The following is a 25,871-nucleotide window of genomic DNA, read 5'->3' on the forward strand; positions in this document are numbered from 1 at the left end:
TAACCATAAAAACACACTCAAATGATATTAGCAATACCATGAACGGAAGGCTAGCGTGAGCTACCTCTGTTAGCCCTTTGTTCTTTCTACTTTCTCCGGCTTGGATGCAGCCCGATTTGAGCAGGTTCTCCTCACATTCGAAAGCAGGCCCAAATGTGTCTGCTTTTCAGCTCCAGCTTTGGTTCGCTTACCTGTAAAGGCTGAGAAGAAATACAACAAAGCTGTTTTTGGCATGCAGGATCCTTCCTCCTGCATCTGATTATGAGGTTAAAACAGTAGACTTAACTCTGATTTGCCCAGACATGTTCTCCGGGCGACGAGAACTTCCTCCCAGGTGTTAGATGTGCGTCGGTCAGGCCCGGCCAGGGCCTCATTGTTCAGGCCTTCTCCTTTGTCTCGGCAGTAAGGAAGGTCCAGGGAGGTGAGTTCCACAGAACGGCTGTTCTAAAAGAGCATGTGGCTTTTGGGTCTTCAGTCACATAGATGCAGAGGAAGGAGACCCCCCTCTCCTTGGGAGCCCCAGAGGAGTGCTGGTCATCTCAGGTTTTGGAGGAGTGTGAGGAGAAGAGACTTTTTGTCTGTGGGGGGAAACTTTTATAGCCAGAGGGAACCCCTGCTGAGAGAGAGAGGGGCCGTCCCCGCTGGCTCTCTCTCCTCTGTGGCTGTGTCATCAGAATTCAATCTGACCTCAACCATTTTGGTGATCATGGCGGTAATATCACAACAGCTGTAGGTAATAATATATTGTCGCGTGAACAGAGAGTTTAGCTTCACCCATCCGAACCCCTGCTGCTGCAGCACAAAGCTGGTTTTACTTTCACTATTGTCTGCATGATCTAAAAAGCATTTTATGAAGTGGTAGTATTGTTTATACCTTTACAATACACCTGATGTTTTATAGCGATGTTGTTTTATGTTTTTTTGCTATTTTTGGAGAGCAATAGGTAACAATTTATTGTTACTCTCTCCTACCACCCCAGTAGCACAATTACTTCTACTGTACGTTGGATGGTCTAAAAAGCCTTATATGAAGGGTTTATATAATTTACACTTTCCCAATACAACTGCTGTTTTATACCACTGTTGTTCGGTGTTATTTTGCTATTTTTGGAGTAGTAACAAATAATTATTCTTGTAATCAGAAAGTTTAGTCACTACCCCTCTCTCCTTGCTTTTGCAGATCAAAGGAAGATTTACCTGTCGTCAGGGTGCTGCGGAGACGCCTAGGGTGGGCGCTGCCGTTTTTTCCTCTTCCTTCTCCACAGGTGGTGGCTGATGAGCGAGGAGGCGCCGCTCGCAGATGTTTGCCATTTTGCCATCAGCAGGCGGCTGTCAGCACTTCTTTGCCAGAGTGTCAGCCTTATGGGGTAGGACTTAGTAGGCCAGCGTCTCTCGTCTAGAGAAACGTTTAATCGTTATTTCCCTGTTTCCCAGGTTGCACCCACTCCGGATCCCGCTCCGGAGAACCTCCTCAAGTTCTCAAGTATCTGCCGAGCTGGCCAGCCTTCGGTCCGCTCTGCATGTCTCAGCTGATTCCCACGAAGACATCCGATCGTCCCCACAAGCCCGGCGCCCTCTGTGCGGCGACCAGCTGACAGCCTCTCAGCCGCCGGCTCGCTGCATGCACAACCGGACACTGCTCGCCCTCCTCGGATCTGTCTCTCAACCTGACAGCCACCACTTCCACTCTGATCACCAGAACTCACTTGGCAGCCCTACCCCTGCTGCAGGCACGGCAGTCTCCCAGCCTTGGGCGTCCCACAGCAGCCACTCACTCTAACCCTAACCGGGCAAATCACTCACACAGCAGCGGTAAGCGTCTCACCCCCTACTCCTCCTGGCTTGACTTCGGTGTACTCACGCCTCTCTCCGTTTCTGATCATCAACTTCCTTGCTTTGCTCCCCGATGCCCGGAGGGCTCTCTGCTCATTCGATATCTGATTTTTTTTTAAATTTGTGATTATTATTAAAGTTTTTATAGACCAGTTCATTGTTATTGTTTTGATGCGGGTTTTTCGCGCATGCGCGCCGGACTGGTAGGCAGAAAGCGAGCATAATGGCGGACGCAAACAATGGACACGAGGAATTCTCGGCGTATTTTTCTTCTTTAGATAACGTTTCACAAGATCGTTATAAGAGTAAGTTGATGATTGATGGTATCAGATTGCCAGATCCATATAGCAAAAGCCTGAAGGGATGGAGCGAGTCTGTAAAATGCTGGCCGAGTGTTCCTTACGGCAACATTTACAGCTACCTTATCGACACGCCAGGCCAGTACACACGAGAGAGCATGAAAGCCTTGAAATCACGGTATCCCCGTCCCAACGGGCCAACGACAAGCCACATGAGCCGTGGGTGTACCTGAACAAGGAGCAGGGATACGTTGTAGCTGCATATTGCACATGAAAAGCTGGGTAAGTCGCCGAACAAAACATGTTTCCACGTATTTATTCTATCAATATTTTTCCCCTACAATGTTTAAATGTGTTAACATTTAACTAAACATATATGATTTGGATGAAAAAAATATCTTAGTTGCCGTTAACTTCCCTTTATTTGATATCGTCTTTTTTTGACCGGTTAAAGGCCAAAATTTCCAACTAAATAAGCAAAATGAATGTTTGTACATGTAACAGAATTTATTTACTCCATTTTATTAACCGTGGAATCTGTTCCATTTTGGCTTGGCTTTGCTTACATGTATGTTGATTTTCTTTCCAGTTTGGGAGAGGCATGCAGTCACATTGCTGCTCTCTTGTTCTCTTGAGTTTCCTTTTTTCACCTCCGGAATATCGCCAAAATTAGAAACATTCTGTCCAGGAGTGATGTTGAAAAACTGGTCCATGCATTTGTTACTTCAAGGCTGGACTATTGTAATTCTTTACTATCAGGAATTCCACAAAATGCAGTTCAAAGCCTTCAGCTGATCCAAAATGCTGCAGCAAGAGTTCTGATGAAAATCAACAAGAGGGATCATATTTCTCCAATTTTAGCTTCCCTTCATTGGCTTCCTGTTAAATCAAGAATAGAATTTAAAATTCTTCTTCTAACGTATAAAGCCCTTCATAATCAAACTCCATCATATACCAGAGCTCTGATTACCCCGTATGTTCCTAACAGAGCACTTCGCTCTCAGACCGCAGGTCTGCTGGTGGTTCCTAGAGTCTCTAAAAGTAGAATGGGAGGCAGATCCTTTAGCTATCAGGCTCCTCTCCTGTGGAACCAACTCCCAGTTTTGGTCCGTGAGGCAGACACCCTGTCTACTTTTAAGACTAGGCTTAAAACTTTTCTTTTTGACAAAAATTATAACTAGTGACTCATGTTACTCTCAGCTACCTTTATAGTTTTACTGCTATAGGCTTAGGTTACTGGAGTATATCAGGATCTAATTTTCTCACTATATTGAGTTCTACTGTTCTTCAATTATGCATTATGTGTTGTCATTTCTGCTTTAACTTTCTGTTCTCTCTCTTTTCTCTTCATAGTAGGTACACCTGGTCTGGCGTTCTGTTAACTGTGACATCATCCACAAAAGACGGCTCACCCGCTACTACCATCTAATGTAGAACAGATTACTAGATCAATGTGTGCTTCTGTGCTTTTTTGTTTCTCTTGTTGTGTCTCTGTTCTGTCTTCTGTAACCCCAGTCGGTCGAGGCAGATGACCGTTCATACTGAGCCCGGTTCTGCCGGAGGTTTTTTTTCCCGTTAATGGGTGGTTTTTCTTCCCACTGTCGCTTCATGCTTGCTCAGTATGAGGGATTGCAGCAAAGCCATGTACAATGCAGATGACTCTTCCTGTGGCTCTACGCTTCCACAGGAGTGAATGCTGCTTGTCGGGACTTTGATGCAATCAACTGGTTTCCTTATATAGGACATTTTTGACCAATCTGTATAATCTGACCCAATCTGTATAATATGATTGAACTTGACTTTGTAAAGTGCCTTGAGATGACATGTTTCATGATTTGGCGCTATATAAATAAAATTGAATTGAATTGAATTGAATTGTTCAAAGTTGAAGCAGTGGACAGATTCGGCCTCAACCAGGAATCGAAGACAAGCGTTGCCTGCGCCTGGAACAAGTCTTACCGGCAAAAGGTATTGCAAACTTATTCATGCAAATGTTGCAATTACTTATTGTGTGCCAGCAGTCAGGTTTCAATGTATTAATATTGAGTGTTAATCATAAATTTCCCTTATGTACACAATCATGTAGCTTACATGTTAATTTTTTTAGCCTAATATTAGGTACATGTGAACATTACCCTGGCTCAGTGGAGTATATTGTTTAATTTTGAGTGAAAAGCATATACATGACAGGGTGCTGAAAATGAAAATTTTTATTTATTTATAGCTTGTTTCTCATAAATATGATTTTATTTGTTTCATTACAGGTCACAGCGCAGCGAATTGTGGACATTGTTTTCACCACCCCCAAGTATGGCAAGACCGCAAAGTGGAAGGTCAACAAACAGAGACGCGTAGAAGTGGCTGGTCTGGACAAGTCTGAACAACAGAGGCCTCTTGAAGCGCTCCGAAGAATCTGTCCCACTGCTGGATGTCTTACGAAAGCGGAGTCGGACACGGACACGGACAGCGCCTCAGAAGATGAAGACCTGCCACCGGTAGGTTTAAAAAAAAAACATTGTTCATAAAGGAATATTTCTGTTTACAATTTCTTTGAATCCCCAGCGAATATTAGTTACTTTTTTATTTACTTGAAAAAGAGAAATGCTGTAGTTCCGTAGTTGTAAGTTTTGGAGATTTTATTTGACAAGATAAACTGTCCAGCTTTATTTGCCGGAGCACCCATTTCTTTAAACTTGTAATCCTTTCTTTACATCCATAAAACAATCTATTCTTTAGTTTTTAAAGTATTTTGCATGTAATATGTTTCAGTTGCTGAGTCGCTTCCGTGACACCGAGAGAAAGAACAGTTCGGCAGATGATCTTCGAACCCGATGTGCTGACTTTCTGAAAGACTTCATAGTAAGTCAGCACCAGTGCGACAACCTGGAGAAAATGACGAGGACACAGAGCCAGAGTTTACTGTGGCAGCGTCATCGTAAGGGAAGAATAACGGCCACGATAGCGCATGACATCAGTACGTTGCAGGACACAACATCACGAGAAACATTGTTTAATCGGGTTATGAACCGCTCCCATATTGACTTGTCGAGCGTTGCAGCAGTGGCGTTTGGCCGGAAATATGAAGACCAAGCCAAGCAGCTGCACAGCGAGTGGATGAAAGACAGACATGAACAGTTTGGTTTGCGTGAAACGGGCCTGGTTGTTGACCAACGGTTTCCCTTGTTTGCTGCCACTCCCGATGGCATTCGATCATGTGTATGTCATGGCAAGGGAGTCGTTGAAGTAAAATGTTCTTTCAATCATAAGGATCTGTGTGTGAAAGACATTCCTGAGGTTGACAAAACATTTTATTTAGAAAAAGACTCGCTTGTGTTAAAACAGAGCCACCGCTACTACACCCAAGTTCAATTTCAGATGTATGTTTGTAACAAGCTGTTCTGTGACTTTGTTGTGTTTACACACAGAGGTGTTCTTGTGCAAACAATAAAATATGATCATGCTTTTGTACAGGAACTAGTTTCAAAATGTATGCCTTTTGCAGTAGATGAACTTGTGCCAGTCATCATCCAGCAGAAGCTTACAAGTTGAGATTTAGTTCATTCTGTTGTTGGAAAGTTAAAAAAATAAATGTAAATAAAAGCAACATTCAAACTTGCTGTGATTGTATTTATTGAAATATATTTTGCTTTCAGTTGGTAGATAAACATTTTTGTACTAAAGAATATATAAATACATTAGTCATACATAAATATATGTACACAAACCACTCAATACACCCCCTAGTGGGATCTTTATGATAACAACTTTACCAAAAACAAAACTTGACAGCAGCTTGTGTCCCATATGTTTATTTTTTTAGGTGTCACTTCAACAGTTTAGGCAAAACATTTGTAATTGCACAACATATGATCAGTATAGAATCAATATGACGAGACAGTGTTAATGGCATAACATTTTTCAAAATTCCAAATCGTTTTACACGCTCAATTGCTCGTTCAACATGAATCCTCAGCTTTGATAAGCACCTTCCCTCTTCCACTTCTTTTTGCGAGAATTGTTGCTTTCCCTTGGCAAATGGAGGCATGGCTAATGATGCCCCATGAGCAGCCAGTTCTTCTGCAATTAGAAATCCTCTATCTGCCAACACCAAATAACCAGGCTCAAGTTTATCATAGAACCCGGATTGTTTGGTCAGTTCTTTATCAGAAACTCGTCCACCCCAGTTGGAAGAAACAAAACTAACCGTTCCATAAGGGGTGATGCCAATCAACAATTTTGCTGTATTATGATGCTTGTAGTTGGACCATGTCTTTGCACGGGCACTCAAATTCACAGGTCGCTGAATGAAAATCTCACTACAGTCAATAATTACTCTAGCTCTCCTGTAGTGCTGCCTGAACACCTTTGGCATATTCTTCAGCACCTCACCCTTTGTTGGCCACCGTATGAGGAATTCCAGTTTTTTAGCTATTATGGGTATGGCGCTATTCAAGATGGCAGACACCTGTGTTGGGGCAACCTTAAACCGTATTGCCAAGTCTTTATTGGTACAGCCAAGTTTCAGTTTCATCAAAACCAGCAGAAGAATGTCACCAGAACACAATTTACCGACCGGTTTCAGAGAAAGACACACAAGGGACATTAACCACTGGAATAATTCCACATTAGGAAGTCCTGTCAATGTTTTTGTCACCGAGTTGTTGAGATTTGTGTAGGTAAACCAACTTGCTTCACGTTCGGCCTTGAGACTCAGATTTTCATCCAGAACACGTTGGTAGTCCTGTTGAAGTCCTGTGTAATCCCTTTTTAGCTGATCATACTGCTGCTGAAGAGGGTCAGGGTCAGGATCTGTTCCTGAAATGTATAAATTTTCTTTTTTAAGTATAGCTCAAAGCCTTACAGTTTCATTTTACAGTTAAACAACCATCATTTGAAGAAATAAATTTTAAAGTCAAAGATTGCAGAATTGGACAAATAATGTAGTATATCCTCTTTAATAAGTTCAATAAATTCTGCACTGAACAACTACAATACAACATTGTTACAATGTCAATCATTAACTCTTTACAACTTGTGTTCTTTAGTTTAGGTACCATAATATTATTAACATTAATATCTTGCCAACCTGAATCTTTGTACGATGGGGTATGATGTGCCAAATCCAACAAGGCCTGGGCGGCTGTTTGTTCCTGATGGCTGTGCGATACATTTTCCTTCGTTTGATAGGGTGTCAATGCCAATCTTCTTCGCTGTTTGGCCACCCGCTCGAACCTTTCCAACGATATTGGAGTTGACTTGGTCAACGGTGTAAAGTTGAAAATAGTGGGCTGAAAGTCGGGATGGTTTACGTCTGTTGAAGGCTGACCTAAAATATTGAACAAGACAGTATAAATCTCACATCTAAATACTGTTTTTTTTCTTTTTAAATCAACATAAATCACAGCACAGGATACATTTACACAGATAATGTACCAACACAAAAACCTCCCTCAAAAACCTCCCCCAATCCCCACACACACCATGTACACACACACATTCATTCATCCACATTGAAAGAAATCGGTCATCCACTAATTACTTAAATATATATCCTAATTTTTTATTTATATAATTATTTAAGTAGAACAATGACTAGTGCTAAATTAAGTTATATTTACCGGAGATGAAGTGCAGACTGCAAATTCTGTCGTGGTAAGACGGCTCCCATAGTCGTTTAGGGTTGTCGGCCTGCGCCCTTTTCATAGAAACAATCCATTTCTTTCTTCGGTAAACGAAAGAACCGTACATCCGACGACTTGGAATGCCTCTGTGAGCAACCGGGAGCACAACAAGTTGTAGGCATTGTTTAGATTTCGCAAATAAACGACCTAAAAGCACGCTCTAATTCACCCGTTTTTACACGTTGTTTGGCGAGAACAGTCCTCCTTTTGCCTAACGGTTTAACCCGGAAGTAGCGCCGACGTCACGCGTGAACTACCCTATTATTTTTTTAGAACATATGTGCGTACAACATGCCTCAAACCTTCTCACCCCCCCCCCCCCACAGAACAAAAACCACAAACATAACTGAAAAAAATAATAATACAAATATCCTTGTATTTCTGCTAAATATCCTGTTAGCAGAAAACACCACAAAGGACAAAAATAATCACTCGTCAATACTTACCAAAACAGCAGTTCGTCAAAGGCATTTACTTATCCCAATATTGCAGGAAAGGAAATAGTTCCAGGATTTCTTAAAAATGTTCTATATCATTATGTAGTCTAGCCAGCATTTGCTCATATGACAATATTTCCAACATTAATTCCAGCCAGTTTTTAACATTCGGAACAGTTGAAGATTTCCATAGTCTGAGGATTATCCTGGCAGCTGCAAACATTCCCACCTGCACCATGGTTTTTTGATGCTTTGACATTTTAGGCATCACTGTTTGATCCCCTAACATGCAAAGTCTTGATGACATGGGTATCCCCAAACCTATCCACTTTCCAATGTGTTGTAATACTGCTTTCCAGAATGAGGAGATGTATTTACATTCCCATATTGCATGTATAAAAGTTCCTGATTCTGTTTTTCCAACATAAGTTATCCGCAAGTAGGCTCACTCTATGTAGCCTAGATGGTGTGAAATAAAACCTATACCTATGGTACATCTTGTAATGCATAAGTTTCCCCCCTCGATTCTGTAATATATTTCCCATTATTTGAAAGTATTTTCAACCATTCTTTATCACTAAAAGTGCAGCCAAGGTCCCTCTGCCAGACAATCCCCAGACCTTTACATATATCTTCTGACATGCTATTAAACAATTTATAAAATGTGGATGCCTTATACTTAACTTTCCTTGAGCCCATAAATTCCTGTATTGGATTATCCACATGTGTGAAATTATCTATAGTAATACAGTCTCTAATTTGTAGATATTTCCAGAAACTATCTTTTTTTAAATTATATTTCAGCATGACATTTGAAAAAAAAACATGAAAACCCCATCTGCATACAAATCATCCACAATGCGTATTCCCTTCACAAGCCATTGTTCCCAGTAAACAGGTTTTCTTCCAATACAGATGGATGGAACCTAAAACACAAATAAACCATAAGGCAGGAAAAGGCTAACTTACCCAAATCATAAACAGGAACCAGGACCGAATATTACACATTATGCTGTGCACAATGGTACATTTTGATGAAACATTGGGTAAATCTTATGAACAAATACTTTGTCATATGCAGAAGGAGTCATACAATGGAAATCAGCACTTTTATCTGACCAGATTTACTTTGATGAGGTGTAAAAGACATTTGTCACAGTTTTGGCCTATTTTGGCACAATTGTACCAAAATCACAGGTCCGCCTGGCACACTGCCCACTAAAACCCTTGTGGAACAAATATGCTTCAACTGATTCAGTCAAAATTTATTGCAGTTATAGTTAAGATGTGGATCTTTAAAATCTGATGTCATGATTTAGGTTGTTGTTTGTTTATTTTGGACTTGTCTGGACTTGAATCAGAAACCATTCTGTCAGCCTATCACATCTCAGCCACCAGCCACTATCCAATCAGCTCAGTTACCTGTCAGCCCAGATCAACTCCACCTGCTGCCAGTAATTACTTTGAACTCTGCTCACCTGTTTCGCTGACTACATCTACCTACCTCAGCTAACACATTCCTGCCAGAACATCTCTTCTCTTCTGATCTCATCTTGTCTTTTGTGATGTGCCCTTCCTCTTAAAGTTGCCTTTATCTGCGTGCTGCACAAGTCAGCCTGTTTCCCCGTAAATTCCAGCCGCTTGCTCTGCCCGTTCTGGTGTTTCCCCGGTCCACATCACCTTTTCTGGTCTATCACTACCTGCATCTTCTGGTCCCCTGCTCATCCCTGCCTACCTACACCATCAGCCGTGAATCCTCTGTTCTAGTCTGGTTCCACCTGCATATGGTCAAGTCTGGTCCTGCTTGCCTGTCTCTTCATCAACTACTCATCATTTCAATAAACTTTTTTAAAAATGTAACTCTGTGTCTAGATGAATATCAGGTAAATCAGACATGGTGACATTTGCAATAGTCGTTCCACCTGAAAAATATTCTTTGATGCCTTTTTGTCACACAAATACTAACTTTTACATTTACACTTTATAACATTGGAGCTTTACTTGATTTATTTATGTAATTTCATGTAGAAGTTGGTCCTAAAATCCTCTGGGCTTATGGTTTCAAATAAAAAGGTTGTAAGTCTAATGGACAGTTTTGCTCCCCCGACGTAGAGTGTAGCTCCTAATGGTGAAAATACGCCCCATTGACATAGGGTACAGGCACAGTCAGGGCAGTTTACCCCTATCTGAATGAAATGATTGGAGCAAGTTTTTAGATGGACGCTGGTTGGATTAAGGATCAGCATAAACCACCCATCTCATTCAGAATATGATTTAATTCCGATTGAGCTTAATCCAGTCACAACATTATGATTGCAGTGTTTACATAGTGCATTGTTATTGCAATCAGCCCTTTATTCCAATAACTAATGTTCATGGAAACATCGCTAATGAAGAAAAGAAAGGAAGGAGCTGAAGATACAACATAAGGACAAACAGGAAGAGTGACTAAATTAAGGAAGGAAGCAATGACACAAAGAAAGAAGAAGTATAGCAAGGAAAGACACATTTTAGCTAATGGAATGGATGAAGAAAGGAAAGAAGGGAGAAATTAAGAAGTAAAAGATTCAATTATATGAGGAAGGAAAAAAGGGAAAAGCAGGGACATGAGGGAAGATAAAGGAGGACACAAGCAAGGAATTACAATAGTTTCCTATCCCCTCTACTACACTATCAACCCAGTCTCACTAAAGAACATGTAATATCCATGTTGGTCCACAGGGGAAATACCATATTGTCACAATTTGGCTCTTTAATAAAGATTATGAAAATAATAACCAAACAATATCCAGGCACTTTCTGCACCATTGTTGATGTAAACGTTAACCATGAATCTGAATTATATTATTGTCAAGCCTTTAAATATGGAGCCTACTAAAATCACAGACTGTTAAAACTGATGGTAGAAATTATGGTAGAAACAATGGATGGATGGATGGATGAATGGATGGATGGACAGTCATTAATAGAGGTATTTCAAACAGAACTGATTTATTAATCCTTTAGATAGGATAAAGCAGAATCTACTCCAGTTGTCTGATAATACAAATAAAAAAAAATAGAACACTAAACCAAATTGTGTTAAAGTAAGGTTTACATGTCCATAGCCATGTTGAAGTTAACATTTTATCATTGTGACTTTTCTGGAAATGCATCATAGGCCTACCACTGCATTTGTTCACTTTTGTTGATTCACATACTGGATTAAAACTTTATTAGAGGGATTTTAAAGTAGGTTTTGATTATGCTATAATTTCCTAATTTGTTCAAAAATTTAACTCAAATTCTTTCATTCTTTCTGTCGGCATTTCCACCACCTCTATCATCTCCAAACTTCTTTAATGCTCTCACAAGCACACACTTTTCCAAACCACCCAGTGACCAGGCAGTCACCTGTACTGAAGGGAAATGGAGTGTTAGTTTTTACTGGTGCTGTGATTACGGGGTACTGCTGAGGAGGAAATGTGTGTTTGGTTTGTTTATATGCCATCAGACAGCAGGTGGCAGAGTCAGCATACCACCTCTCGAACCGCACCAGGGAGAGGGGTTGATCAAGGTGCAGGCGAGGGGCGGTACCTACAAAACTTCCATCCAAACATCGGTAACAAACAAAAATGCTGATGGATACACATGTATGTACTTTAGACTCCATCAATCCTCCTGTTTTTATGGTCAAATCTAAGTGTGTGCATCTGTGCATGTGTGTAAGCTACTGAGGGTTATCCCACTGTGTTAGATAGGGGAAAACGGTGAGGGAGGGAGGCTCTCTTGCAACTAGACAAAAAAGGACAGATGAAAAAAATGGACGATAAACGAGTGCCGTATGAGGTGGCTTTGTTCTACTGAAGGGCTGGGTTAAGCATTGGATGAAGAGCTATCTCTTACTGCGAAATCACAGCTTGCAGTGGGTCTCTGCCTTTCATTTTTTTTGCTTTTTATCTTTGTTTCTAACTCACACTTTTGGTCTGATTATCAATGTTTTTTTCTCTCTCCTGCTCTTTATCTTCTCTGGATTTACCTTCAAAATGCTAACTTAAAAGGTAAAAATGTGACTTTCCGTCTCCTTAACCTTTATTGAAATAATTTGGACCCATTTTCTTCAAGCTTTACTTTAGTTAAATGAGGTTTTTACTAAACATCCCACCAAAGCATTAAGGTTCAGTTGAAGACTTTGACTGGGTCATTGCAACACCTTGACCTTTTTCATTGGTGCCATTTTGCTCCGTATTTGCAGCTGTGTTTAGGTTCCTCATCCTGTTAATGACCCAGAACAGGTCAAGCTCATTGCCAAAACAGGCCCACATCATCAGCCTCCCCATACTTGTTCCAGGAGAACTGTAGCCTGGCCAGCCAGACGACTTACGCTGTAAACAAGGCATATCAGTATGGAGAGCTGCCGGTAGAGCCAAATTTTAAAGGTGGGACTAACGGGCTCAGCAGAAACAGGCTAGAACCAATCAGATAACTACAGATGTGATGCAAACTCCAAGTAACAAACTCAGCAGCCAGTTGTTGAGATTTTACATCCAGCTCATTCAGGACATAATAAAAGGCATCATTAAAACATCGCTCTGTTGCGGCCACCATCTTGATTGGTATGGTTACAGAAAGCACTGTTGCATTAGGGGTAAAGAGTGACATATTGTAAACTCCCGTGCTGTGATTGGTGTGGTAAGTTTTAGACCGGAGAGTCTAAGCGTTCCCAGACTGACAAGCTGTGTATTAAATACACATAGCATAGGTCAGTCTGGCTGGCCAGGCTAGGAGAACTGGTGTTCATTCAGATGAAACGTTCCTTGTCTTGCTGCCTTTACCGTTTTACAAAGTATAGTGCTGCTTCAATCCTAATTCTCAAGCTTGTGGTGCAGCTCCTGGCTTTGTTGCTGTTTCTCTTTGCGTTGCAAACCTTTGATTTAGTTTTGTTGGGAAGATTGAGAGCGGTCTTAAATGTTGTCAACTTGTAAATAATCTTTGACTTCAAATTGTTATGGGATGGCCGTACAACCCTTACCAGATTGATGGGGAACAACAATTGCTTCTCTGAGGTAACTCCTGATGTCTTCCTGTTTTGATATTGCTTGAACACAAAAACATTTGCTCCAGATTAGCTAACTGCCCAAAGTCCTCCGCTTATAGAAGTAGTCACACTTTTTGTTGATCAACAAGTCAAATTGCCTTTCATTGGCAACACCTGACTGTTCCTTTAGTCTTCATTTTCATGAAAATAGCAAGAGATTTGTATTTGCAATTTTTGTTACTCTATTGCCAGTAATATAAACATTCTATATCCTATGCCAATCAGTGTGAAAAGAAAAAAAAACTGTCTTGAACAGATAAAAAAATAAGGTTAATGGCCTTGAAGTTTCATGAATGTCTACTTTGTTTCTTCTCACCTGTCTTTAAATGGACAGGAATGAGTAATAGGGGTGAATAATTTCTCAGTACATCTATTTCAGTAGTGTATTTAATAAAATAAAATGGCATTGTATGAACCCCTGGTCATCAGTGATGCAATTATTTGCAAAGGGTTGTATTTTAAGTCCGAAAAATATTGTATTTGTTTAAAAACATGATTATAGACATTAAATGAAGGAAAAATTCAGTCTTGGAAAATAAATTTTACAAAAAGGGAAATAATTTTTTTGGCAAGCCTTGGCCTGCTAACTTAGTCAAGTCAGAACCAGCCTAAAGCATAAGCAAACTATGGGGATGTTTAGGGCAACCAGACTAGTAGGCACCCACCAGAACTGCTTGACTTCTAAAACATTATACAAATTTCAAAGCTTTACATTAGTAGTTTTGCTTATGAATACTGAGACAACTTAGAAATCCACATTAAAGCTTTTATATTAAAAAGACATTTCAAATTAAAATATAATTTTTTTGAAGATCTACAATCCTTACATATCTGTCCTTTATTTTAATTTTGTTACACTTAATTCAATTAAATGTTCATTTAAATTTTATTTATATAGCGCCAATTCATGAAACATGTGATCTCAGGGCACTTTCCAAAGTCAAATTCAATCAGATTATACAGATTGGGTGAGATTGTTGGGATGTACTATAAACCTTGCAACTCCACACTACTCCAGACATTTTGAATTGAGACAGCTTTCTGGATAGGAAGTGAAACGACTTCAAACTTTTTTTTTTGTTTTTTAACTTTTTTTTGGAATGACCATGACCTGGATGACTGAGAATCTTCACCATCTTATTAATATGAACAAACTGGAATCTGTCAGACAGATACGTTTTAAACCAGTCCACTGCCTTTCCCTGAACATACTGTAGGCAGTATGTTCAACTTTCTAGGAGAATATTGTGATCAACTGTATCAAATGCAGCACTGAGATCTGACAGGAAGAGTATAGACACAAGTCCATTATCTGAGGCCATGAGAATATCATTAGTGACCTTCACCAGCTCTGTTTCAGTGCTATAATGAGCTCTGAAGCCTGACTGAAACTCTTCAAATAGGTCATGACTTTGTAAATGTTCACATAGTTGATTAGAAACTACTATTCATTTTCTCACTCTACAGATTTCTACTGTTCTTCAGTCTACTGTTCTCCAGTTTTGCACAATGTGTGCTTCTGTGCTTTTTTGTCTGTCTTGCTGTGTCTCTGCTCTGTCTTCTGTAACCCCCAGTCGGTCGAGGCAGATGACCGTTCATACTGAGCCCGGTTCTGCTGGAGGTTTTTTCTTCCCGCTAATGGGTGGTTTTCCTTTCCACTGTCGCTTCATGCTTGCTCAGTATGAGGGATTGCTGCAAAGCCATGGACAATGCAGACGACTCTTCCTGTAGCTCTACGCTTCTTCAGGAGTGAATGCTGCTTGTCGGGACTTTGAAGCAATCAACTGGTTCCCTTATATAGGACATTTTTGACCAATCTGTATAATCTGACTGATTTTGACTTTGTAAAGTGCCTCGAGATGACATGTTTCATGAATTGGCGCTATATAAATAAAATTGAATTTAATTGAATTGAACTTTCTGAAGAATTTTAGATAGGAAAAGAAGATTAGGTATAGGTCTGTAATTTATTAAGTCATCTTGATCAATAGAAGGTTTCTTAAGTAAAGGTTTAATAACAGCTACATTAAAAGCTTGTGGTACATATCCATTTACTAAGGATAGATAAATCATGTCTTAAATAGGGCCATTGATCAAAGGGAATACCTCCTTAAATAACTTGGTTGGGATTGGGTCTAACATACAAGTAGAAGATTTAGATGAAGCTAAAATTTTAGATAGCTCAAAAAGCTCTAATGCTGCAAAACAATTCAAACACCTATCAGGTTCTAAAGACTCCTCCAACACTGCCTCACTTACTGAGGACGAGGTAATCATGTTTGGGAGGATGCCAATTATTTTATTTTTAATGGATTCAATTTTATTAATGAAGAATCCCATAAAGTCATTACTGCTAAGAGCTAAGGGAATGGATGGATTAACAGAGCTGTGACTCTGGGTAAGTTTAAGTGTTGCACATCATCCAGGTTTTTGCTCCTCTTTCTAAAGCTTGAATTAACTGTGATTAATCACATTAATCAGAAAGCTTATTCCAATTTCATTAGACCTTACCTAGATCAAGAAATACCTCACATAAGATTTGTCTGACACCATGAAGAAGAATAAATAAGAGATCTCCCATAATGCTGAAACCTAAAGAAAGTCACAGACATCTATCAGTCTGGAAGGGTCACAAAACCATTTCTAAAGTTTTGGGACTCTAGTGAGCCATGATGAGAGCTATTTTCACAAATGGAGAAAATATGGAACAACGATACTTTCCCAGAAGTGGCCTGCCCCCTATAATGACTCAAAGAGTACATCAATGATTATCAAAAAGGCCAGAAACGAACCTAGAACAATACGTAAACCACTGCAGTCTCACATGCCTTAAGATCGCTGTTCATGATTCAGCAATAAGAAGGAAACTGTGGACCCTGATGATTTGCTCTACTTAACAATGCCATTATTTTTTTTTACCAAAAACTCCTGAAACAAGATTTCTGACTATCAGTTTGTGACCCAAAGGCTCGAGTTTTGCAGCAGGACGATTATCCAAAGCACCTCAGCAAGATCATCTCAGAATGACTCAAACAACAAAAAAACTAAATAAAGATTTTGAACTATCTGTTTTAAATGTTGTGGAGAGACTTTAATCAGGACAGTCATGCTCGATAGTCTCCATCAACATGTTTTACGTGCATTTTTCATATTGCATTACAAAAAGTTGATGGAAACAGCAAAATTTCAAATACCTTCCTCAATTTTACAAAAAATGTTATCCACTCGCAAGATGTGGTGTTTGGATTTGGCAAAAATGTATTAATACGCAAAACAGGAGATAGAATCACATTTACCAAATAAGTTCTGACATAATGAACATTTACCTTACATGACTGATAAGCTGTTTCTGCAGTCGGTGTCTTCCCGGATATTCCCACAACACGCATAGAAATGCATTTCCTTCTCCATTACATCTCCGCACAGCATGTAACATCGCCAGTGCAAGTTGACATGACCTAACAATTCCAACTTGCCAGATAGCAACACATTACTGAAAACCTCTCTCCTTTTTTTAGAAGTGTGATCCATGCTAGTTTGCAACCTCTACTTCCTGTTTACTACGGCTATATGTACCATCAACTTCTGACAAAATTGCACTTTTGTTAATTTGTTCCAAATTCGCATGACAATTGGATGGAAACATAGTTAATGACGGAGTAAAAAAAAATTCTGATTGGGTGACCCTCTACAAAGGGTCGCTCAACTAGTTGTTTGGTTGAAGGAATATTATTTTTCGACATTGGCTAGGTTGGTTGGACAGCATTTTTCTTGATAACACAAAGGCTTCATTATTTGCATTTACTCATTTAATCTTTGTCTGATATTGAAATATTTAAACATGACAACAGCAAAAGCCAGAAATCTGTAAAAGGGGAAACATTTTTCAACTGTCAAATGCACTGGTTCATACAGAAAAGATTATTCATAGTCTGAATGTAATCCCAACTCTCAGGATAATATGATGCTAGCTAAATAATATTTATTTTTATTATTTTTACTGCTTGAAAACAAATTAATAATTCATAAATGGGCCATTTACTTGTTTTTTTTCTAGTTAAGCATTAAATGTAACAGGTTTGCTCAGTAAAGAGATATGACTGCTGTGTTGGCTTCTGCGTGGTGGGCTGAACTGGAATTGGATTCTGCGTGGGGCACCATGTAATCTGTGTGAAGATGAGGCATGTAGGTGAAACAAACTCAAATTCTTTTATTCATAAATTAATTAATCTTGGTTGAGTTTTATTTAGAAAAAAGTCAGTAAACCGACACTGTTTGTTTACTGTCCAGAGCTTATTCTAACAAACTAATGGTTATCACTGTAATACCTCATGCAAACATGGCAACCTCATTACTTTGCCTACAGTCTGATCCCTAAAGCGATGGCCACTTAAAACCACGCTGAACTCCTGAATATCATTGTTTACAAAACAGTATGGGTCAGTGAGCGGATATACAAACAGGATAAAAAAAACAGCTTTCACTAAATTTGTTTTTGCTTTTTTTAGTCTGTCTGCCCTTTGTTTGTCTTATCTGTGTGTGTGTGTGTGTGTGTTTTTTTTTATTTAGCCTCTTCTTGTCCCTCATGTTTTTGGCTCACGTTTGGGGCACCAATGAAAGTATTTTGAGCAAACATGATGATTTTTTGTTTCCATGGGGATCCAGAAGGCCTCACAATGTCATAGCGGCTTTAGCCAATAGTCTGCTACAATTTTGCTTTTTCTTTCACATTATGTCGGCTGAACTGAATCTCGGCTCGTCTTTTAAACACTTCACTTTTCTCATTTCTTTACATTCGACTTTGCCAGCTCATTTGTTTTTCCTCATTCATCCATTTAAGCAGCTCCATTTCTCTTTTTCCCCTCTGTTGTTCTCTTTCCTCTCTCTCTCACTTATTCTGCTGTCGCTCTTTGCCGTCATCTGTGTGTGAAGAGCTGCGATAAATAAAGACAAACAGGGTGGATTTTGTTTGTGTGTTCTTTCGAGAGAAGGACGCCAGCTCTCTGATAGCATTGTTAGCCTCTCCACCTCTCCTCACTCCACTGAACATCCACGGCAAAGGCTTTCTTTTCTCCCTCCATCCCTCCATCCGCCCAGGCCCTGTGCCAGGAAGGTGGCTTTGGGGCCATGTCAGGACCAGAATAGGGGCTTCACTGTGGGGCTGCAGGGGGCATCAGTGCTGGAGGAAGAGGATGAGGGATCCAAGCCAAGCTCTAGACCCTAGACCCTAATCTGGCTTGCCAACCTACCCACAACAGGGCCTTTATGGCTGGACACGGCACCAGGGCCAGAGAGGAGGTGGAGGCTGAATGTCTCAGCAGTGGCAATGGCAGTGGCTAGATTATGACCTTTTCTTCTAAAATCACCACAATGGAAAAAGTCTGCAGCACATTGCCTCTATTCAACTTCATCCGTCAGAGGCATAAATAATTGCATGAGCATGGTGGAGCTTAGACTGGTTAAAAAAAGAACACATACTAAAGGGAAAAAAAGGGAAAAAGTTAAGAATTGTTCTGATATTTTTATGGTACAGTAATTGCAGTGAAAGATAAAAAAAACGATGGTAAGGAGGATGACTCAGAAAATCCTTTTTTCCATACACCCAGTGAGGCAGTCAGTTGGGAATAGTTAGGAAAAAGCCAAGTATGAAGAACCATGCCAAAAAAGAAATATGGTAGATTGTCAAAAATATCCCCTTGTTTGCCTTCATACAAACATAGTGAGTGACATCCCTTTCCTAATCCATAGGGTTTAATATGATGATGGTTTCACTAAGGCTATAACAGGTTCTGGGAAAGCTTTCCACAAGGTTTAAGAGCTCCTTTAAGGAAATATTTGACCGTTCTTCCAGAAGTGCATTTATGCGTTCAGACACTGATGATGGAGGAGAAGGTCTGACTCACAGTTGCCACTCTCATTCATCCCAAATATTCTATCAGGTTGATGTAATAATCGTCTGTAGGTCAGTATGCCTACTTGTTACACACAAACCTTGCTCACCTATGTCTTTATGGACCTTGCTTTGTGCACTGATGTCCAGTGATGTTTAAGCAGGAAGAGGACTAATCCCCAACTGTTCTCACAAAGTTGTGAGCATAAAACTAACAAAAATGTCGGTAAAATATTAAGGCAGTAAGTAGGTAACCCAGTTAGCAAGCATAGAAGAAAATTACATCCAGGTGCTTTTGTGTAAGGTCTGTTATATAGTAGAAAACTATTGGGTTAAATTGAATGTCATGTTTTGGAGATAGGTTACAGAAACTTCCCTTTAATTGGCCAAGGTTGGGCAAGGACTACAATCCAGAAAAGAAGACTTTTCTGGATTGTAAGGTCTAATCCAAACCTATAAGGTTTGGATTAGACCTTTATTTTAAATTTGTTATGGTACCCATTTTTACGTTGAAATGATTAAGAGTTTCAAAAGGGGACATCTACCAGTACATGTGAATTCCTGTTTCATGTTGCCGGCGCTAAGGCGATGTCATACTATTACCCTTTGGATGTGTTGAGTGGACTGGGATAACAGTTCTAAACCTTGTGCAGGGTCTATATACTCAGACCTTGAATCTCAGAGATATAATAATTTAATGTTTTGGGGGCAAGATGTGAGAATCTAAATTCCTGCCACACTCACAAGCTTACATAAAATGTGACCACATTTTCCAGTGAAGAGTCACTGTTTCTAAAACCCCAAGTTTTATAACTCATTATAGTGTTATGAATTTACAATGCAAAGAGTATCCTGGTGTTTTTTGCTAATGTTTCAATGTCTCCAGTAGATACTTGTTAAAATGCAACATGTGTAAAATATCAAAATAACACAGTTGATCCAAAAGGACAGACTTTTTTGGTTTAAAGGTTTTCCTCCAAGAGGAGGTTTTTTTCCCCTTCTGGAGGAATTTTACATATGTACCAATTTATACATGCATATGTCACACTGGCTTTACTGGCTACAATCTTAGGAAATTGTTCCAGTATAAACAGACTTTTCAGCGTCATTCTGCAAATTATTGCCACGATTAACTCTTAAACTCTTTTTAAACGTTTTTTTGTGTGGAAAAAAAGACATGTAAAACAAGTTTTGTTTTTAGCTGTTTGGTTAAACTCATCCACTGTGGACCAATCCTGCAGAGACATTGCTTTATCAGCTGTATCAAAAGTAGATATTTAGGCTGTTAAGCATTATTAAGGTAAGTTAACAGCAGAGCTGATAAAAAAAGGAAAACAATTTTTTGGATTTCTTCTGATAATTTGCTGCAGTTTTCAGTATTTTTTCTACAGTGCATTGTTAGAGTTTCTTGACAAAAGAAGACAGAAAAGAATAGGTGATGTGTATGAAAGTTCACCAGTACAAATAAACCCATATTCATTTCTCTTTGTGTCTGCTAATGTCCATGTTTCTAGTCACAGAGGAGCTCGGATACCTGGTAATGCCAGCAATAAGACCTTTTTACCACCTCTTACCTCTTCACCTGTACCACACTGTACTTCTGTAGTCAAAGTGTGTGTGTGTGCATGAGTGTGCGCGTGTTTACGTCACAGCTCTCAGAGAGGACCCTGGGACCCTCCTCGACAGAGAGAGCTTTTAGCTCTTCCTCGCTAATGTCCTGAATAATGGCATCTTGATGGAGACGGAGCAGAGGGAAAAGAGGTAGAAGGGGGACGGAGACAGAGAGAAAGACAGAATGAGAAACCGGTGCCCGTGTGTCTTTACCTGCGGAGCGCCATCAGGAGCAGGACTACCATTATTCCCTCTCTCAGCCCTTCTATTTTCATTATTCCCTCTTTGTGTTTTTCTGAGCAGGATGATCATCCTGACATTTTACTTACTCTTGCAAAACCCACCTCTCACTCTGTCTGTACTCATTGTAAGGGGCCTCCCGTGACACCCTAGCCTTTTAGCAGCTGGAACTTTTGAAATCAATGAAGCATTATTGGAAAGAAAATAGAATATCCAGGTTTCATGTTAGCATTAAAAAGTTTCAACTTGGGCGTAAAAAGTTGAAGCTTCCAACTATGAATCAGAATGTTGTTTAAAAAAGGAAGTAGATCTGATACAACATGTGTGTGTCCCCTCTGGTGTTTGGCTGAAACAGAAAAAGTGGAAGTGGAAAAAAATTGCTCAAGACTTACAAGATAATGCTGCTTCCCATTTTTATGCCACAAAGAAATATGAACACCTGCTGTGATGAGAGGCTGTTCTGCTATGTTTTCTCTTGATTTGTGTTGTTTGTTTCCCTCCACGTCATGTCGCCTCTTTTTAGGTTTGAGCGCTTTTTGAGGCTCCTTGAATCCTCCTCATCTGCACTCATTTGTTTCAAGTCTGGCTTTAGGTGCTGCACTGTAGCATTTCTGCAAGCCTGCATCACACAAGTCATCAAATATACGATTCTGTGTGATATGTCTTTTTTTAAGGGAAAAGTGGACTTCAAAGCTCCACTCAGGTGCTTTTTTCAACAGGTTTCCTGTTTTTTTTCATTTCTGAAAAAAGCGGAAAACTCTGACCTCCACCTGTGCCTTTGGTTTTTGACATTTTTGGCTAAAAACTGAAAACAAGTGCATCTCAACGAATTATAATATCAAAAAGTTAATTTATTTTGGCAATTCATATTACATAATTTATTTACAGAGTGATCTATTTCAAGATTTAATATTTTGGTAAGTATAATGAGAATGGTTTGTGACTTATTATCACCAAATGTGGAGCCGCAAATAAATAGAATAATTGATTCACAACGGAATTTTAATCAACAAATGTTGTGTTGTGGCCAACACAATCATGGGAAAGACTGTTGAGTTTTCATCGAAACCTTTAAGATGCAGGCTAAACCACGTAAGGACATTGCTAAAGTATCTGGTTGTTTACAGAGTGCTGCATTCAATCCAATTCAGTTCAATTTGATTTTATTTATATAGCGCCGAGCTACAACACATGTCCTCTCAAGGCACTTTACAAAGTCCAATTCAACCAAATCATACAGACAATTAATCATATTAATAGAAAGTTAAATGGAAGGAAAAATGTGGCATAAAGACAGCAGGAATAACTGCAGCTTTGGGATGAATGAACTTTTCAGTGCATTAGAATATCAATGAGCATTAATTTAATTTCAGGAACTCAAAAAGTGGATTTCATATCTTTTATTGATTGATCAAACTCAGACTGACATATTTAAATAGCTTATTCCTATTATAATATTAATATTAATTATGGTTTAGAGCAAATGAAAATCTCTTTTTCAGTTTCCTGAAAAAAATTAAAATAAAATAAAAAATAAAAATAGAAAGGGATTTTTGAAACAGAGATGTTGGCCTCCTAAAAATATGCTCCATGCAGCATATGACCTAACTAGCTAGGGCTTCTTTTGCATAAATTACTGCAATAGGTTACCATGTCATGGAGGTAAACTGCATATGTTCAGTTAATCTGCATTGTCAAGAAGAAAATGGGAGACACCAAACAGATCCTCTGCTTCACAGTAATCCCAAGAGAGTGCAACATTTTCCACCTGACTTTTCCTTTCAACTAAACTTCCTATTAATATGGCTGGAAAAAGCTCCATAAATAGCTATCTTCTTAAGCAAATGCCTTTTGTGGGTTCCGCTCCAGTCTCTTGTGCCCATTGTCTAGGCTGTAACATAACATTTCCGTGTTTAAAAAATATTCAAATGGTCTTGTTTTAAAGCCCAATTTTTGGAGGATCTGTATTATGGCTTTTCATTAGCCGCAAGCTGTAAGCATCACAGTTAACAAAAAAAATAGTTTAGAAAAACTGTTTTTGAAATACTGCAACATTCACCTCTCATTGACATGATAACATACTGAAACGCTTCTGTATAAGTATTTGTCAGGTCATACCTGGATATCTCTCTCTCTCTCTCTCTCTCTCTCTCTCTCTCTCTCTCTCTCTCTCTCTCTCTCTCTCTCTCTCTCTCTCTCTCTCTCTCTCTCTCTCTCTCTCTCTCTCTCTCTCTCTCTCTCTCTCTCTCTCTCTCTCTCTCTCTCTCTCTCTCTCTCTCTCTCTCTCTCTCTCTCTCTCACACACACACACACACACACACACGCGTGATTAAAACGGTTTTAGTTGCAAATATTTGTTACGATTAAATCTTTAAAGGAAGTTGAGATTAATTTAAATGGTGTGTAACATATATTCTCTAAATAAAACCCTTTGTAGGAGTGATTGGACTTGCTACTAGCTGTAGCTCTGATGCATTCATTTTCTCTCTCCGTTAAAAAAGCTTTTTATTGCTTTCATTTCCATCAAATTGCCGCTACCCCCTCCTCTTTCGTAAAATAATTCCTTCCCAAACCCCTTCTTGTTTTCGGCCTTTCATAAACCCTTACTCCCACACATTAAAAGCTGAATATATGATAACTTCCTAATGTGCATCGAGACTAAATATCTGCGCATGTTTAAAGCTGCCCATCTAGGATTCCATCATTGTTAGATGTGGTCAGAACATTTGCAGCGCTTCTGATGTGTGCCTATTTCTTCTTTTTTATTAATCAAATAAAACTAAATACTTAGGGCCTTCTTGGGCACGGGCAGAGAACTTGAGCGTTATTCCAATTTTACGTTTATTTCAAGGCTCCAAACGGTGCTGCTGCACACAGATCCTCGTTCTGTGGCGCGGCAACGCACAACGCTGATGGAACGTTTAATGATTGACTCCTACGTTTAATGTTGTGAACAACTAGTACCGCGCTATCAAAAACAAAAAAAAAACAAAAACAAAACTAGGTTTCATGGAAATCTTGCTTGGAGTTCCTTTCGTGTCTTAATTACTTTGAAGCATCAGATGCGCACTAAAATTTGATCCCAGATGAAAAAGAACAGAAGCGCATTTCCCTTGTCCCTTTTTAAAATTCTCCTTATTTTCAAAACAGCATAGAAATGCTTTTGTTTTATTTATTTTTGACTGATGTCGTTTCAGGGTAAATGCAAGTTAAATGAAACCGCATAGTTTTACATTTGCTGCCGTATTAAGATTTCTGTCGGGATTAATTTTAACACCTTTGTAGGACAAAAAAGCGTGTTTTAAAACGATGATCGTTACGCGCTTTTTCAGGTCCAGTCCACTTTAAATTACTTCACCAAATGATCAGTGACACTCAGTAAAAAAACGTAGGACTGAACTCACTTATTACTAAGGCTTTATTTTAGGTCTGATTGGAATTTAAACATGTACCATTAAGAGTTAAACCTCGGGAAATTATGACACGGATTTTTTAAATTTGATGCATAAATTGACTTCAATATGAAAATAATATTTCCATATAAAAATAACTTTTGATATTTTTTTACCGTCAATCTGGAGAGTTCTCGGCAGCTTTGCGCACATAATTAATCACCAAGGATCAATTGGAGGATGACCAAAATAAAAAAAAGTAATTGATTTATTTAATTAGGATTTAAAAGTAAAATTATTCAGTTATAAATCAAGGCTGATATTTAACCATGTAGAATGAGACAAGTTGAAAAGTACGGATAAATGTTACTTTATGTTAAAAATCATGTATCCCTAGTTCAGTAGAAATTATTAAAAGCGGTTTAAAAGCAACCAATTATCGCCAAGATCTGAAGCAAAAGAGGGATAGCCCAGATTACCCCATTCATCCTCTCTCCATTCCCTCCTTCTCCGCTCTGACAGCGCGCCTCCTTATAAATAAAATCCAACGTCTCTCCCCCCCCTCCGGTTCCTCGTCCTTATTGGTCAGGTGAAGCCGCTACCTCACTCCAGGCCCGGTGACGCAGCGTCTTCGCGTATCCTTCGTTTTTTTCCTCCCTTCGTTCTTGTTTCTTTACCCTGAGAGTCTTCCAGTCCGCTCAGAGTGTGTCGGGACGCGGAGCCGGCTAAGGGGTGCACTCGATAACTACATACTTTCCATCCCGGGAGGAGAGCGGCGCGCAGGAACACACGCTCTCTGTATCTCTGTGCGTCTGCTTTTACTCTGTCTCTGTCCCTGTGCGAGCTTTTCCATTCTCTCTCCCGCACATCCACGCACGTTCCGCGCGCACACGCATACATCTCCACTTGGCCGTAGTAAATTACGGCATTGATCTCAAAGGCGAGTGTGGATCTCTCTTCTGTGCGCTCCTTGCTCGACGGAGCGACGCTGAGGAAAGAAGTAAGTAGAAAAAACCTTCTACAAACAAGGATCGAGTTTGAATCATCCACTCCAGCGCAACTTTAAGCTTCCAGATGGTTTAGTTTGTACTTGATCCATTTTCCCGGTTGTCTCTAACTGCGTTCAGCTTCTGTTTGAAAGAAAGACAGATTAAAGTTCACTGACTTGCTTTATATGCAGTTTAGATCGGGTTTGGCTGTGTCCACTTTTTTAAGTAATTTAGTTTTGAAATTAAAACTAATAGATCACCAAGAAAGTGAAAGGTTGACCAATTTTCACTATTATCTGGCTTCTGCTTTAAGAAGAAACGCCGCATAAACGCAAAGGTGTTTATAGATAAAATGTGCGCAGTGGACGAGCATGGATTCATCCTGCTCGCGCTGACTGTCATTATCTCGAACTAGTTATTGC

The 25,871-nt window shown here is 39.5% G+C and overlaps 2 protein-coding genes across 3 annotated transcripts in view; both read left to right on the top strand.

Moving 5' to 3' along the window:
* The first annotated feature begins 483 nt into the window (after nucleotides 1–483).
* On the top strand, nucleotides 484–5,972 carry LOC118557991. The gene is made up of 6 exons (XM_036128541.1): nucleotides 484–556; nucleotides 1,435–1,578; nucleotides 4,018–4,100; nucleotides 4,397–4,627; nucleotides 4,902–5,559; nucleotides 5,953–5,972. Exons 1-6 carry the CDS (start codon nucleotides 484–486, stop codon nucleotides 5,970–5,972), a joined length of 1,209 nt encoding a protein of 402 aa, XP_035984434.1.
* Nucleotides 5,973–24,989: 19,017 nt separating this feature from the next.
* Nucleotides 24,990–25,871, top strand: part of LOC105918555 (prospero homeobox protein 1) — a 72,613-nt gene continuing 71,731 nt past the window's right edge. Inside the window, exon 1 of one of the 2 annotated variants that reach the window (XM_036127975.1) lies at nucleotides 24,990–25,460. The gene's annotated coding sequence lies outside the window, so the exon portion shown is untranslated. The remainder of the gene's footprint in view (nucleotides 25,461–25,871) is intronic. The other variant, XM_012853667.3, reaches the window with a different exon arrangement.

This window comes from Fundulus heteroclitus, chromosome 24 (genome assembly GCF_011125445.2).
Source record: "Fundulus heteroclitus isolate FHET01 chromosome 24, MU-UCD_Fhet_4.1, whole genome shotgun sequence".
In the NCBI taxonomy this organism is placed as follows: Eukaryota; Metazoa; Chordata; class Actinopteri; order Cyprinodontiformes; family Fundulidae; genus Fundulus; species Fundulus heteroclitus.